Source organism: Marmota flaviventris, chromosome 4 (genome assembly GCF_047511675.1).
Source record: "Marmota flaviventris isolate mMarFla1 chromosome 4, mMarFla1.hap1, whole genome shotgun sequence".
Lineage (NCBI taxonomy): Eukaryota > Metazoa > Chordata > Mammalia > Rodentia > Sciuridae > Marmota > Marmota flaviventris.
The window spans coordinates 85292685-85309259 of NC_092501.1; the positions used below are offsets into that span (position 1 = coordinate 85292685).

General features: G+C 37.5%; 1 protein-coding gene across 6 annotated transcripts in view; it reads left to right on the forward strand.

Moving 5' to 3' along the window:
• Sacs (sacsin molecular chaperone) overlaps window positions 1-16575 on the forward strand; it is a 99156-nt gene that overhangs the window by 47319 nt on the left and 35262 nt on the right. For 4 of the 6 annotated variants that reach the window (XM_071611329.1, XM_071611326.1, XM_071611327.1 and 1 more), the window contains 4 exons: window positions 2500-2650; window positions 8346-8433; window positions 10477-10562; window positions 13922-14033. In XM_071611329.1, coding sequence (XP_071467430.1) covers window positions 2500-2650; window positions 8346-8433; window positions 10477-10562; window positions 13922-14033 — 437 coding nt within the window. Of the gene's footprint in view, window positions 1-2103; window positions 2372-2499; window positions 2651-8345; window positions 8434-10476; window positions 10568-13921; window positions 14034-16575 lie in introns of those variants that run through there. The other 2 variants (XM_071611330.1, XM_071611331.1) reach the window with 2 other exon arrangements.

The window sequence follows — 16575 nt, forward strand, 5'->3', positions numbered from 1 at the left end:
GAGGTCATTCCTTTGTCTCTCAAGTCTTCAGCCCCACCCCTAGGTTCCATTGTCATTACATCCTGTTTGGCTTCCAAAGAGAGAACATAAGGAAAGCTGGTAGAATGAAAGTTTTACTCTGAAGTCTTTTTTTTTTTTTAACATATGTATGGGGAACCATGCGATATTTTGATACATGCATGTATTGCATAATGTTAAAATCAGGTCAAACATTTATCTCTGCAAACATTTATCATTTCTTTATGATGAAAGCTTTCAACATCCTTTATTCTAGCTTTTTGAAATATATAGTCCATTATCGTTATATAGAGTCACCCTATAATGAAAGCATGAAGTTTTAGACTTTGGATTTATTTTTTATTCTTTAAACATATATTTATTGGTTTGTAATAACTACCATTGGTTTTTAATAACTATTGTGCAATAGCACATCAGAATTTCTTTTTCTTATCTAACAAACCCTAAAATCTTTTAATCAAAGGATTCGTCCTGAATTCTGTGAGTGCTGTGACAGTGTAGCAGGGGCTGAGTTTCCAGGTATAGGAGACTGAACATGGTGCTTGGACCAGAGAGAAATAAATATAGATAGATAGAGATAGACATGTTACTTGGGAGAGATATTAGAGATGGAGATGTTATTTGATAGACAAGAGCTCACATTTTTCCACTTGTTGATATTCTAATATATTTGTTTACTTATACTCATCTGATTAAAGAAGTAGATAATTGTCCATGAGAGTTTTTTTGGCCTGATCTTTACATTGAATTACCATATTCTCCTCCAATTGACTGAACACGCTTACTGTCTGCCAAGTAAGAAAAGACCAGCATCACTTATATCACTTTCCCTTTTAATTACATTAAGAGACAGGAATGGAGAGCTGTAAGGATATACTATGTAGTTATTGCTAATGATGAGTTCTGCATAATTATGTTATTTTGGGAGAAGGAGAGAAGTGGTAATTCAATTTATACCACTTTTTTTGGGTCCACTCTAAAATTCTATTCTATTCAGGGTGTTTAAATATACAAGTTTACTTATTCATGATGTAGCTTTTGAATTGCCTTAATAGATGTTATCCATACCTATAAGAAATAAGCCAAAGGAGGGGCCTGTATTCACTGAAGCCTTATCAAGCCCCCTACACTTGCCAATTGTCAGGCAACTTTAATTATAACTAAGGGCGATTCCATTAACTGGGTCCTGCTCTCAAGGAGCTTGCAGGTGCTATGAGGAGACTTAGACTACCAACGATGTAAGATAATACCACCAAAATAAGTTCTCTAAGTTTTTAGCATATCATAGGATATATTACTTTGCTGCTGGCTATCTTTCCTTGGGCAAACTGAATGACTGATTTTACTTCTGTGCTTTAAAAGCAAACATGAGGAGCTGAGGTTGTGGCTCAGTGGCAGAGCTCTTGCCTAGCATGTGTGAGGCACTGGGTTCGATTCTCGGCATCGCATATAAATAAATAAAACAAAGGTCCATGGACAACTAAAAAAATAAAAATTAAAAAAAAGCAAACATGAAATAAATACACATAAGACATTTGTATTCTGCAACCACAGCATTTCCCTTTCATGCCTTTCATGCCTGAGGCTTCCATCGGAGTATTAGAGTTGAAGAAGATGATTTAAGTCTACAAACGTCTAGTTCTGCATTTTAAGACACTGCTCAACTATCAGGGGGAACGTATCTCTTCCCTAGAAGTACATTCCGCAAATACCGTTGCCCTGAGTTGAGGTTAGGGCTGCAGAGAGACGTCTGGGCTAGGCGGGGCGGGGCCGGGGCCAGGGCGGGGGATCTTCAGATGGGGTTGGGTTAAATGTTGCTTGGAGGCTGGGGCTGGGCGAGATCCTGAGTTACAGGTTGTGTGCAGTGAGGCGTGATTTGCTGAGGCGGTTCGAAGCATGGAGGAGGGGGCGGGAGGCTACTCAGCTAGTGGTTCTGGTTGGACTAAGCCAGGCTTGGAGGGCGGGAACAGGCGGCTCCTCCGCTAACGGTCGCGCCCGGTTGGGCGGGGCTTCAAGGACGGGGCGGGGCGTCTCCTTAGTTAACGGTCCAGGCGGCAAGGCGCGTGCCCGCGGGCGGCGCCTGCAGGGGCCCGGGCCGTTCTGGAGCGCGCCGCCGCCGCCTAGGTCTGCTCCTCCTCCGCCGCGGCTTCCTCTTGCATTTCCATCTCGCTTGGGGCCCCAGCTCCCCCTGCTGCGGCTGAGTCTTACCTTGGCGGCGCCCCCTGCGCCATGAGGATCCCGCCCTCGGGGCCCGCTCTGGGCCTCTCGGTGTTGCGGGGTTGGCGGTGACCAGGCGCTGGTGCTGGGGGCGGACACGGGCCCCGCGGCCGAGATCGCCCGCCATGGGGGACAGGTAACCAGCCCGGGCCGGCCCAGGGCCGCGTGGGGGTTCGGTGCCCGAGATCCGCACGCTCTGTGGACTCGGGGCGGGGCCGGTCCTCCCCACGTGGTCCCACTGAGAGTCCTTTGCCTCTCTTGCAGGTGGGTCCGCGTGACCGTCCTCCCTGGCTGCGTGGGCTGCAGGACAGTAGCGGTGCCGGCCTCCTGGACCGCGCGCGACCTCAAGGAGCGCATCTTCACTGAGACAGGCTTCCCGGTGTCAGAGCAGCGGCTGTGGCGCGGCGACAGGGAGGTAGGCGGCCGGCACTAGCGCAGCGGGAGGGGCGACTCCAGTCCCCGAAATCAGGGCCGGCACTGGGTTAGGATGTAGCACATCACCTTGCTGATATGGAGCGAAGGTCTTTACTTAGTGTCATAGAAGACCATCACTCAAATTTAAAAGTGCTTTGTAAATTTCAACATTTGTATTGCCCCCACCACCCATTTTTTTTTGTCTGAGTCTTCACTTACTGAAATTAATATAATGTTTTAAAAAATATATTTTTAGTTGTTGTTAGACCTTTATTTTATTTTTTTATATGTATTGCTGAGAAACCAACCCAGCGCCTCATAACATGCCAGGCAAGTGTGCTACAGCTGAGTCCCAGTCCCCAAACTAATAATTTTTTAATGGACGTTATAACCTGAGTAGTTTTTTTTCTTTTCAATTTAGAGACATCGTTATGGAAGTGACTTAATCATTACTCACACTTTCTATTTATGTTTTAAGTTTAACTGGAAGATTATTGAATGTCTTCACTGTAGATACTGTGAAAGGTTTCCTCCATTTCTGAATTATAGGCATCTAGGACTGAAAAGGATCTTCAGACATAACTTACTATTACAACTTCTAATTTGGAAGAGAGACCTTACATTAAAACTTTTGAAGTGCTAACAAATAACTTGGTAGAGCAAAACTTTGGACAAAAGGAATATTTCATATTGTGATATGTATCCTTTAAGATTGGTGAAAAGTCTACAGTTTTCTTAAAGAGGGAATTGAAGACATTTTTACTGAAAATTCACTTATTCAGTTAGTCTAATAAGGGTCTTCACCTTTTTGTGTGAAAAAAGAGCATCATTTTCAGGATTTGAAAGAGGCAAAAGGAGTTGAGCAGATAGACAAGAAGTACTTGAACAATACTGAATGACATTTCTAGCATTGGATTTGCTTATTACAAAATACAAATAATAAAGTACCTGCTCCTGATGATTTTTACCCTTCAATGTAGTCTTGACTTTCCATGTACCTAGGTCAGTTTTTTTTTGCTTATTTAGATATAGGTTTCTGATTGATCTGTTCTTATGCTCCTCTGTGGGTGGACTCAATCCTCATTGTCAGTTCCCTCTAGTGTTCCTTGGCATGCCAACATTGACTTGATTGAGGACTTTAGACAAAGTTGAAAAGGATCAAACTCTTGTCATTCCTATCTCTTTTTCTGTGCCCACCCCCATCCCATAACTTCCCTCTCCTTTCTACTCTCCTGGTTCTCTGCCCACTTTTTTGGTTGCTCCTTTAGTTCTACTTTGTCATCTTGTCCCCTAGATATGATCATACCTCAAGGCTCATTTGTGGCACCATCTTGCCATTGGAAATGTTTGAGCAGATGTGTGTAGAGATCCTGGGTATGGGGTGATAGAAGTTGTAGTGGCATAGTGTTTGGGATTGAGTGGGTGGGTGAAAAGGGTCTAGGTAGGACACTGTCCTGATATGAGGCCACCGAGTTCTAGACTGTGGTTGTGAAGGTGAAACTAAGATTTATAGGAGACTTTGTAGAAGAATATGGCAATTTGGTATCAAATGGGTCACCAGGATTTGAGGATGGATGTAGACTAAATAAGGCAAAAACCTTGTCAAGGATGTCACAAAACCTAAAGTCAGATGAGGAAAATAAGGGTTCACTTAGCAGAGATAAATAAGTACAGAGTTAGGTAAGGAATTCGCTGGAGGTGTGGTGACCAGTTTGCTTTTAAATATGATTTAGCTGATGGTGAAACATAAAAGAAGGATCTAGGAACATGCACACAAGAGAGAAAAGAGTGACCTAGACCCTGTTTTCTATTTTGTCAATGTACATATATAACAAATGCCAAATGAATTCATGTATGAGGCTCTGCTTTTTTATTTCTAATAATAATACAATAAAACTAATTCTAACCAATTCTAAGGTCACCACTGGATAGTGAAATCCAGCAGGTAGCTGCAGCTCTCTGACTAAAACTCAAGGGTGAGCCAAAGTTCAAAGAGATGAAGTATCAGGGCAGGATTTGAACCCATGTCTGCTTGATTCCAAAGTCTATGGACTTTTTACTGTTCCATTCTAAAGATTATCTATTTATCTGTTGGGGATAAATAATATTTAAATGCAAAACTCTGTAAAACAGGGAGGAAGGATTTGTACTATTAAAATATGATCTTTAAAAGTCAAGGATGAAGTTCATGCAGAAAATAAGTAAAAGGCACAGTTCTGATTCAAAGAGGATGGGCTTATGCCATCCAAAAGGGACACCTATATATAAGCAGATCTTTCACAGAAGTGTAATTTTCTTTTCCTTTTTAGTTTAATTTTCTTTTTCTTTTTATGCTGCTTAGAACTTTTAGATAAGAATTATTGATGAGAATTCTGAATACTTAAGGATAGGCAGGAAGTTAAAGCTGTTAACAACTCCTTGTCTCTGCTTTGGGTTGGTATTAGACATTGTCAGCAATAAGCTCTCTTAGTTCTTAGTTGGTCATCTATTAGCCTCTTTCTCTTTGTCTCTGTTTTACTTTTTCTGGCCTGATAGTAGAATTTGTAAATGTTTCACTTTAACTCCTGGTCCATGGAGAGACCAAACCTGTAAATTATAGCTGTGCCTCTTCCTGTCCCTTTTTGCTCTTTACCAAATGTGTTTGGGCCTCCGATATTTGATGTATTACTTACTTTTATTTTAAATGATCATGAATGCTGCCCATACCTCCCCTTCCCTAACTTTTTACTCTTTAACGTCTTCTATCTTTGAGAGGTGTTGGAAGATTTAGACAGTAGTTTATATTGTTTGCTTAATAATTTGGAGAGTTATTGTTTCCTAGTAAATGAAGATGAACATCTCTGAGATCTATAAGACACATAATGCTGGTAAGGCCAATATTCAGAGGTTCACATTGTCTTATAATCTCTGTTTTAAAAACAAATAATTGAAATGGGCAACTTTTAAGATTTCATATGGCACATTGCTTGTAGGTTTAAATAGGACTAACATTCTTTGCTTGCTTGGAGTATCCAGGGAAGGGAGAGGCCTAAGCAAAACTCCCAAATCTTGTCAAGCTCAGTAAGAGATGGTGCTGCTAAAGGTATCTCTGCTGCTTGATTGCCTTTTTGGACAATCATTTCCCTGTAGATGGGCCACAGATTGTTGATTGCCAGACCCATGTAGTCAGTTACATCTCTTTGGTGTGGTCCTATTTGGTGTCTTCTTCCTAAGTCTTCTTTAAGACCTGGAAACCCCGTATAGTATAGATTTACTTCCTTCCTGCCTACCTTTCTTTCTGTTTGCCTTTCTTTCAGTGCACCTTAGCCACACGAAATTGAAATAATCCTTGTTTTATGCAGGGCTGTCTTTTAGTAATTCATTAGTTAATTAACCAAAAGTAGAATGAAAATCTATGATAACATTATCCAGCAGAGAATTAAAACACTGTCCAATGGCTTATATTGATCTCTGTATGTCATCTTCCTATCCTGTTAGCCTGCCTCTCTTCCTTTACCTTTATGTGTGTATTGTTCTGTTGCCTCTTGGTGTTGTTTTAATGTTCTATAAGTCTATGTTTTTATATATACATATGTGAAAGTGTATGTGAATATGTGTGTGTGTACCTAAATATATAACCAAAATAACACACTGTTTAGTTTTAGCTGCTTATGAACTTTATAAGAAACTTATTATTCTGATGTAGTAATGTTGAACTAGCTTTGTTCATTCAAAATTGTTTGTTAATATTCACCCAATTGTGTGCAGCTTAGTTAATTCATTCTTTACTGCTCTATGTCACAGAATTTGGGTTGCTTCTAAATTTTCTTGTTAGAAACAGTCCTTCTATTGATATTCTTATCCATGTTGCTGAAGCACCTTTGCAAGTGGTAAACTAGTTTTTTTTATAGGGTAGCTTTAAGATTCAGTGGGAATATGTGCATAAAAGTACTCTATAAACGAGAATAGTAACAGTGTGCTCAGATTTGTGTTTTTACATATGGGAATAGGATGAGGATGATGTACAGGAAGGAGATCAGATAGGGGAGATAGTTACAAAAATTGAAGAGAGATGCGGAGGGTCTGTGTGAGTGGGAATGGAAAAAACAATTTAGAGAGATTGGGGGATGGACATTCTGGGATCTAGAAGTTAATTGGAAATGTGGTTTGAAGAGAGATGTTCCTCCAGCATTGTTGACTGAGATGAAATAAAGATGAGAGAGGGTTTTGGAAGGATAGTTAGTGACTTTGCTTTTTCACAGGTTAAATTTCAGAAATCTTGGAGGATATCATGTGAGATGAGTGGTAGTCAGTTAGAAATATTGAATGTTTAAAATAGTAAGTAATGTCCTCCGCCTTATTTGTGCAGTGCTAGGGACTGAATTCAGGGATTCATACATGCTAGGCAAGTGCTGTACCACTGAGCTACACCCCTAGCCCACATATACAGTTTTAAATGAATCAGATCATTAACATTGAAAAGCATTCTTTTGATCAACATACCTTAAGTATATTTATTACTCAGAACATAGGTCCACTAAACTTAACCAGATAGCAGAGTACAAAGGAAAACCTTTGTTTTTAAATTGGTTGGAATAATTTACTTTTTAGGGTATTTAGCATATTAATATGTATGGTAAATTTTTTTTTCTTGGTTCTGGATGTTGAGCCCAGGGGCACTTTATCCTGTCAGAGAAGTGTGTACTGGATGAGCTTTTGATTAATGTTGTACACTATTGATTGACCTTTACAAGGTCATTCCATATTAGGAAGACTCAAGAGTGGATCTGGTTGATCTGACTTTAAAAAAAATCTCTCTTATGGATCACAGTAGTAAATCTTGTACTTGATTTTATGGTATAAAAATTGCCAAAAGGGAAGCAAATATCAAGACTTTTCTGGGAAAGTCAATGTCAGAGATGTTATAGACCCGATTAGCTTCAGGAGTTGAAAGGTTCATTTGTCCCTTTGTTTCACACCACACCTTTTTTTTTTTTTTCTTTTTTCTTTCTTTTTTTTTTAGTAGCAACATCTGTGACAATATTTTCCAAAGTGTGTTTCTGTAGGAATACTAATCATATATGCTCTTTGAAAGTAAAATTTTATGAAGTGCTGCTAAAATTTGGGAAATACTATATAATAACTCTAAGAAAGTTACCATGTGAGAGCCGGGCACAGTGGTGCATGTCTGTAAACCCAGGGACTTGAGAGGCTGAGGTAGAAGGATATCAAGTTTGAGGCCAGCTTCAGCAACTTAGCAAGCCCAAAGCAACTTAGTTAGGCTCCATCTCAAAATATGAAATAAAAAGGGCTAGAGATGTGGCTCAGTGGTAAAGTGCCCTGGGTTCAATGCCCAGCACCAAGAAAAAAAAAAATTAATATATGGTAGAGCACTTGCCTAATGTGTGTGAATCCCTGAATTTAGTCCCTAGCACTGCACGAACAAAAATATCCACAAAAATGTAAGTTATCACCAGCAGAAAAATGTGTAATCTATTTCTAATTATTTAAAGAAGCATCCTTAAATCTTAAATTTAAATCTTTCAACTTTTTTGACTTTTTGTTTTCTGCAGTCTTCACTACAGAGGAAAATATTTCCTGATAAAAACAGTTAGCAATCATTATTTCTTAAGTGAAAAATAATTTGTGGTAATGTTTTGAATTTATAGTAGTAGAGATTATGTTGCTTTTCATACATCTTATCTTCTTCTTTTTAGTTACCTGACTGGATCAAGATCGGAGATGTGACTTCCAAAAATTGTCATCTTTTTGTAAATCTTCAATCAAAAGGCTTAAAAGGGGGAGGTATAATATCGACTTTACATGAAGATTGTGTTTTTATGTAGAAATGGGAGAGTAAAATGATTGCCAGAGGCTGGGGGGAGGCTTTGAGTAAACTGCACAAAGTTTCAGTTGGGCAAAGTGAATGAAATCTGGCAGTTTACTTAGTATAGGGCTGGATTATGATTAGGAATACTGTGTTGAATACTTAAAAAATATCCAGGAAGGTAGATACTAAATTAAGAGCTCTTCAACAAAAGCGGGAAAAAAGAGGAATGGGAAGAAATTTTTGAACGTGAAGGATAAGTTTCTGGGATTGATGGTAATGATGGTTTGATGTTTTCACAGGTGTGGTGTATTTGTCTCCAAATTCCTCATGTTGTGTACATTAAATATCTGTAGCTTTTTGTATGCCAATCATGCCTCAGTAAAGTGGTTTAAAAATGATTATGTTTTAAAAGTGAATTGAAAGCATATAATGTTGGGATGTAATGACGGGATACCAGAGTTAAAGGAGAACAAAGGTGGGTGGAGCTAGATGAGGGATGAGTGAGAAAGAGTAGTAATAATCTGTGGAATTGGTCTTGGTCTTGGTGGATAGTTGTACCAAATTGTGCAAGTAAATGTACACAGGTTGAGTATCCCCAGACTATGAATACAGAATACTGCTAAATCCAAAACTTTGTTGTGAGTGCCAACATAGTGCCACAAATGGAAAGAAAATTCTGTGCCTGATTTCCATGTGACAGTTCACAGTTAAAACAGTTATACTAAAAATATTGTATAAAATTATCTTCAGAGCATTGTGTATAAGGCAAATATGAAATGTAAATTAATTTCATGTTAGAGTCGGATTCTATCCTCAAAATATTTCATTAAGCATATGCAAATATTGCAGAATTTGAAATCTGAAACAATTCTTGTCTCAGAAACACTTCTGGTTCCTTATCTAGTTGATAAAGAGAACTCAGTCTAAAGTAATGACTTAGTTTTTTTTTTTTTTTTTTTTTTTTAAAGAGAGAGTGAGAGAGAGAGAGAGAGAGAGAGAGAGAGAGAGAGAGAGAAAGAGAGAGAGAGAGAGAATTTTTTAATATTTATTTTTTAGTTTTCGGCGGACACAACATCTTTGTATGTGGTGCTGAGGATCGAACCCGGGCCGCACGCATGCCAGGCGAGCGTGCTACCGCTTGAGCCACATCCCCAGCCTGACTTAGTTTTTTTTTTAAGTGCCAATTACTTTTTACTTATATACAGATTTTGTTTTGTTTTGTTTTTTGGTACCAGGACACTTGACCACTGAGCCACATTCCCCCGCCCTATTTTGTATTTTATTTAGAGACAGAGTCTCACTGAGTTGCTTAGTGCCTCACCATTGCTGAGGCTGGCTGTGAGTTGCACTTCTCCTAACTCAGCCTCCTGAGCCACTGGAATTACAGGCATGTGCTATGGCACCCAGCTGTATACAGATTTTTAAAATTGTGTGCCTCTGAGGAATTACTTACTTCTTACATATTCTTGTAAATAACTTCCTGTTAGCTATTGAAGATATCCTTGTTATTTGATGTAAGAATATCTAGCATAGGCAAGACTACAGAGTAGTTAAACTAGACAACCATGGAGATAAGGACTGCTGAATTTCAGAATTATCAGAGCATTGGTTGAGTTTGAGAGTATTAAGAATGTGACACAAGGCACCACTGTCTCTAGCCAATAATATATTGGCAAAGCAATGACAAATAGCACCATTTATTTAGTTTTCTTTGGAAAATAGCAACATTTCCACACCTATTGTGCTCTTTATTTTTGAATAAGTAATCTTTTTTTATAATATATTTAAAATATTTTTGTAACCTAATTTGTAGCTCAGTTAAAAGCCTTGAGATTTGATAAAATTGAGTTTGCTTTACTTCATAATGAATTGCTTAGGTAGATTTTTGAACCAGGATCCTGCTTGAGATATATGAAACAAACTACTATCTATAGTTATCTGTGTCATGGAACCAAATCATATGGCTGATAAATCGAAGATATTTATCTAAATCATTTTAAAGGTATTCTGTATTTTAGGTCGATTTGGTCAAACAACTCCACCACTTGTTGATTTTCTCAAGGACATTTTAAGAAGATATCCAGAAGGAGGACAGATTCTTAAGGTAGGGTATGTGTTGTGCTCATGTTTAATTTCCTTTGATAAAAATGAGACACCACAAAATTTCTTAGAAATCTTTTAGTGTTTAAAGTTTTAAAGTTTTGTCTAGATTTAAATGGCTATATTTATTTATTTCTGTGACTGCAGTGTATAGGTGGATGGGATAAGTTTGAGAATGCAGTCGGTGTGAGTATGTGAGTTTACCAGGGCAGAGGAGCTCACTGAGCTGCTGTGACTGTCATTAGGCACAAAGTGTTGCTCTAGGAAGTTGTGTAGAACATGGTGCAGGAGCATCACACAGCAATCAAATTACCAGCCAACCAAACTAATATAAACTTCACGTCAGGGACCAGCAATATATTTACGTTTGGCTTTTGGATTTAGAAGTTTACTTTTTGGGCAGGTTTATTTAATAGGATAATTATTTATTTATTTCTACTGACTGATATTCTTTTTGAATGTACTCATTAAATACAAAGGGGCTGGGGTGTGGCTCAGTGGTACAGTGCTTGCCTAGCATGTGTGAGGCACTGGGTTCAATCCTCAGCACCACATAAAAATAAATAAATAGAATAAAGGTATTATGTACATCTACAACTAAAATAATTAAAATAACAATAGCAACAACAACAACCCCCTCCCAACTGAACAACCATAAAAGAAAGCAATAAAGGAAGATATTGCAAAAAGTAGATTTTGTGTTTAATAACAAATCTCCTTAATGAATTATAAAAACAGATCAATTATTATATCTTTTTCCTTACTAATTTGTTTAGTATTTGTTATCTTTGGTATCTTAGCCCTCATTTCTTTAGAGATGGTTAGGACTGGGTCAGTTGTGCTCACATAGTAATGTTCAGTTAGGCACTCAGTGAGCATAGTGTCATTCTTTAATGATGGTCATGAGATGAAATACTGAAGGAATTTCAGATTGGGCACCAGTGGTTCATAGAAGGTTAATTCGCAAACTTATTATATTGATTAATTAGGAAAATGGACCTGGGAAGAGTATGGATATGGGATTATTATGGGGGTAGAGAGAAGTGAACAGAGTGAATTCAGAATGAAGATGCAGTTGTGACAGGAAGTAAGGTCTCATCAATTCATTAGTGAGTGATTCGGATCATTGCTAGGAAATGAGGCAGTGGTCTGAGCAAGGTGTGTTGCAAACAGCTGGTGATTGATTCTTCTCCTTTGCATGTTGTGTATATTTATTTTGTAGCCAGTTCAATAGAATTTTGTTTCTTGGATATTTTAGTGCTAGATTTAATAGGAACCTTAAAAAAACTGCCTGTACCTCAGCTAATACCTTTTGTGATTTTTTTTTTTTTTAAAAAGGGTCCGGATATTTTAGTGACCTGCCCAAGAGCAAATACAAAATTTATTGCTGCTGCTTCTCAGAATCAATTTATAAGTGATTCCCTGAGGAAATAACTGAGTAGAAAGTTTCCCATCCTATTTGGAGCCGGGGACTTAATATTTTATCTTCATTTTTTTCCATCTCTGCTTCCTAAAATATATATAAATCACAGATATCTGAATGAAGACAAGATCCAACCTCTAAAATGCTATCATTTTGTAAGCTTCCTATTGTTTTGGTAATTATTTCATCCTTATTTTTCTTTCTGTATGTTGTATCATAATGTAAATAAGGTTGCTAAATTTGAGAGATTTTGTTAGGTTGAACAGAATTAAAATGGGCTTAAAAAATAAAAATCCTATGAGAAATGGGCAGTTTGTAAATAGGAGGAATTAGTAGCTGACAAGGATGTAGTAGAAGGGTGTGGTTCAGATACTCAAGTTTGGGGTTGAACAGCTGGGGGCTGAGAACCCCCACCCTGTAGCATGCTCTTGATGAACTGAAAGCCTGATCTCAAGCTTAGCTTCTCAGTTAAGCACTATTCCTTCAGCATCCTTTCAGTTGTTGCATTTCACATGGAAGTGTCTCCTGTCTACTCTAATTAAGGCTTTCCTCTCCACACTGCTGTAGTATCAGTGTCAGCTCTCTTAAATTCTTATTCATCCCTACCTCTGATTTAGTGAACCTAAGGTTTGGGGGAGGTAAAGAGGTACTATATTTCATTATATAATTGTTGCAGATTTTATGCCAATTTTTTGGTAAAAAAGTGGGGTGCAACCATTATGTGAAGTTTTTTGTTTGTTTAAATTGTGCTGGTGTTACTTAAAAATCCTGTCTGAGAGGCAAGATTAGGATGTACTCCTGAATTAATGTCAATGTGGTGGTGACAATCATGCAGTGAAGTATAGTATTTCTCCGCAAAGTCAGGTTCCTGAGTATAATAATACAGAGTGATTTATTGTGTTTGTAATGACCTGCCTATTTAAACAGAAGCTCTTGATTGGTTTGGTCTTAAGTCATAGCTCATTTGGAAAATTATCATCTATTGATCTTTCCTTACTTTAGACAAGATCTGAAGAAAATAAACTAGGGATAATGTCTATGGAGTTCAGATCAATGTTTTGATGATTATAGCCTGACTTTAGGAGTTAAATCTTAAAATGAAGTTTCTTTTCAACTTACCAGGGCTCAGCAAGTTTTGGTAGATGTCCAGAAGTGGTTGGGGTGGTTGGGGTTGGAAGTTTTGTTGAGGCCAGTGATGGGTATAAATCTTAATTTTTCCTTTCATTTCTACATTACAGGGGTCTTGTCACCCATTCACTCATCCACCATCCACCAAGCGAACAATATTATTATCTCCTTTGTGAAAGGACTGAAACAGTCCCAGTCATCACACTTTGTACTTAGGAGAATGCCATGTTCATGTGTCAGGCTCTCAAGAATGTAGCATATGAAAGGGTACATATAGATTGATACTACTTGGTTCTTTTTTTTTTTAATGAGAAGGTAAGTGTGGTAAGCAAACGATAACCAAAGGTCTGTTTTTGGAAATTGCTCAATAAGCATGAGATACTCCTACAGAGAACAAGATGTGCAGCTTTTGGAAATAATTTCTTTTTAAGGAAGATAAAAAGTTTTAGGTAGATTGAAGAAACAGTTGAAAATAGTTCCAGGATTTGTATTTAGAGGTTAAACTTAGTAATGGTGACTTGAAAAATGTATATAATTGGAGAAGGACTTTTTAGCCACACCTTCATATGTATGTAGCAATTACTATTTTTGGTAACCTCACTAGAGCTTAAAGATAATAAGTAGTTGAATTCCTTATATATATATGTACTTTTAAAAATTGTTGTAGGTAAATACAAAGTTGGGCAATAAATAACTATATTATTGAATTATATATTATTTAATGTATTTCTATACATTAAATTATTTTATAACATGAACTATATTATAATGTATTATAATGAACTATATTATTTAATGTATTTCATGTTTAGGAATTAATTCAGAATGCAGAAGATGCTGGGGCCACAGAAGTTAAATTTTTATATGATGAAACTCAATATGGAACGGAAACTCTTTGGTCAAAAGATATGGCACAATATCAGGGTAAGAATCAATAATTAGGAGCAAACTTTATTTTATGAAACAAGTGATTTTTAATGATTTATGATTCTTTGTTTAATGAACAGTCTAATTATCATTTGCATTTCATGTCTTGGAATGTTTAATTACACTTATTCAGGCACTTTTCTCTGCTTTTGGTTGGAAGATGTCTCTGCCACTTAGTAATTTTAGAGAACAAAGAAAAAGCAATATAATTACATAAGTGTTTTATTCTATTCAATCACTTTGGATTTATATTTTTACTAAGATGATGGGATACCCTTTCCATATACATAACATTTTTTGAATTTTGGAAAGAAGGTGTAAGAGGTTGTGCTTTGTGTGTGTTTTGTTTTCTACTCCAGGGGTACTTTACACTAGGGGTGAGAGGAAAGATTGAAGGGGAGGAGGAAACAGGAAAATGAAAGAAAAGATAACAAAAGAGCCATAGCCAGTAGATTACTCTGAGCATACTTACACTCTGAAGCAATGTATTGAAAAGAATGTTCATAACTTTTAGTGCAGCTCTGAAGTTGATAGGGTGATTGTAAATGACTATAAATGAAAAAGAAGGGTCAGTTCCCTTTGCTCACAGATTTTCAGAGAGAGATGAGTCATACAGTTTAAAAAGATGCTTTGTGATTTAGGAGGGTGATCACCATTGGTAACTAAGTATTTGGCATAGTCATAACTTAGATAAAATTTGTGATTTGGAAGTTGCACTTTCTTTATTCTTTAAAAAGAGACGTATGAGTCCTGGTAACATCAGAAAGCTTGCATTTTGGATCTGAGTTCCTGCCACTGTGCTGATTTATGGTCAGTCACATCAGAGTTCATATTGTTTCAAGAGAGGTTTAATGTGTAAGATTTCTCGACTCTTAAGTCTGTGACTGAAGGTAATCATGTGGCAAGACATCCAACTTGGATTCTAGGGACTTCAGGCTATGTCCTAGACCTACAAGGGGCTACCATACTGTCAGCTCCTCAGGTACAGGTGCACCAAGTGGCACCTCTGATCCTTACATTTATTCCTGCTCACCTACAATTGGTAACAAGGGCAAAATCTGTCTCCTAGTTATTTTGATGATTAAATAAGATCATAGACATGATGATGTTTGTGTCTGGTATTATTCTGATGTTGTGTATGTACTGTAGAACCGTAAAGGTAAGATTGTGACGAGTTGTTAGAAAGATTTTGCTTCAAAATTCTGCCAGATGTCTGGGATATTTTGCTTCCAGTCTTTTTACCTCATTAAAAAATATTTTAAATAAGATTATTTAGTTGAGTTGGTGCATATTTATGGATAGCCTCTTTAAAAGCATTATCCATTTAATCATTTTTAAAATAAAAGTCGAGCCAGGCGGGGTGGTGCATGCCTATAATCCCAGCAGCTTGAGAGGCTGAGGCAGGAGGATCATGAGTACAAAGCCAGCCTCAGCCAAAGTGAGGTGCTAAGCAACTCAGTGAGAGCCTGTCTGTAAATAAAATACAAATTAGGCCTGGGGATGTGGCTCAGTGGTGGAATGCCGTTGAGTTCAATCCCTGGCATGCTCCTCCCCAGAAAAAGGTGACATATAAAAATAGGTGACAGTGATCTTTATCTGTATTTTAAAAAGATTTATTGAAGATTCTCTGTGCTCTTGCATATTTGGGAATGACTTTCTCTTGCCTTTAGACATGAGCAATCTTCTTGGATCACAATTTATTTCTGTTTTTTTTTCCTCCATGTAGTGTTATTTAGAATTTATATGAGAACTCTTCTGTATAGCTTGTTTTTATTTCTTTTTATATAATGAGTTAATAGAAGGCTAAGATGGTAAATCAGATGCACCAGAGTAAGAGATCTTACCCAGCATTGCACTTAATGAGTCTTTCAAAGATAAGAGTTAAGACACACAGGTGAAGGGAACACGGAAAAGTCTGGGACTCCTCTTACCTATCTTCAGGTTCTTTGATGCTGTTAGGACACACACTGGCCTTGGTTTAACAGAAATGGTCCCTGAGTTGTACATGTGGATCATAACTTAACATAGGAGCTATTCCAGTCATAAAACACACTCATATTTTTCTCTGATAATCACAAAACTATGACATTTTCAAGTGGATTATCTTTCATAAATGTATAAATTCCAGATGTTTTTACAATAAACTACCTTTTTGAAGCTATCCAATAGCTAAGGACTCTCCTCCTAGTAAATACTGCGAGTTTCCCCAGAGATCTGTCATCAGCATGTTTATAAGGAGACTTAGCTAGGCCATCGCTTTCTTGAGTATTCCCTAGGTAAAGAAGGTAGGTTGCAGGCCTCTGCTATTTTTTTTCTTCTGAAATGCACATTTTCTTCTTTTGGGATGCTTTTCTCATAAATATCTCATTTTTGGTACTAAGAGCACCCCCTTTTAATCAGGTGCTGATTTAATAGGTGGTGGGTGTTAAATTGATCTCAGTGATGGAAACAGAGAGAGATCCAGTGAGACTCCCAAGTTGACTGGAGCAAGGGAAAAATATGTGGTCTCTCCTAATTCCAGGATGAGTATGATCAGAAT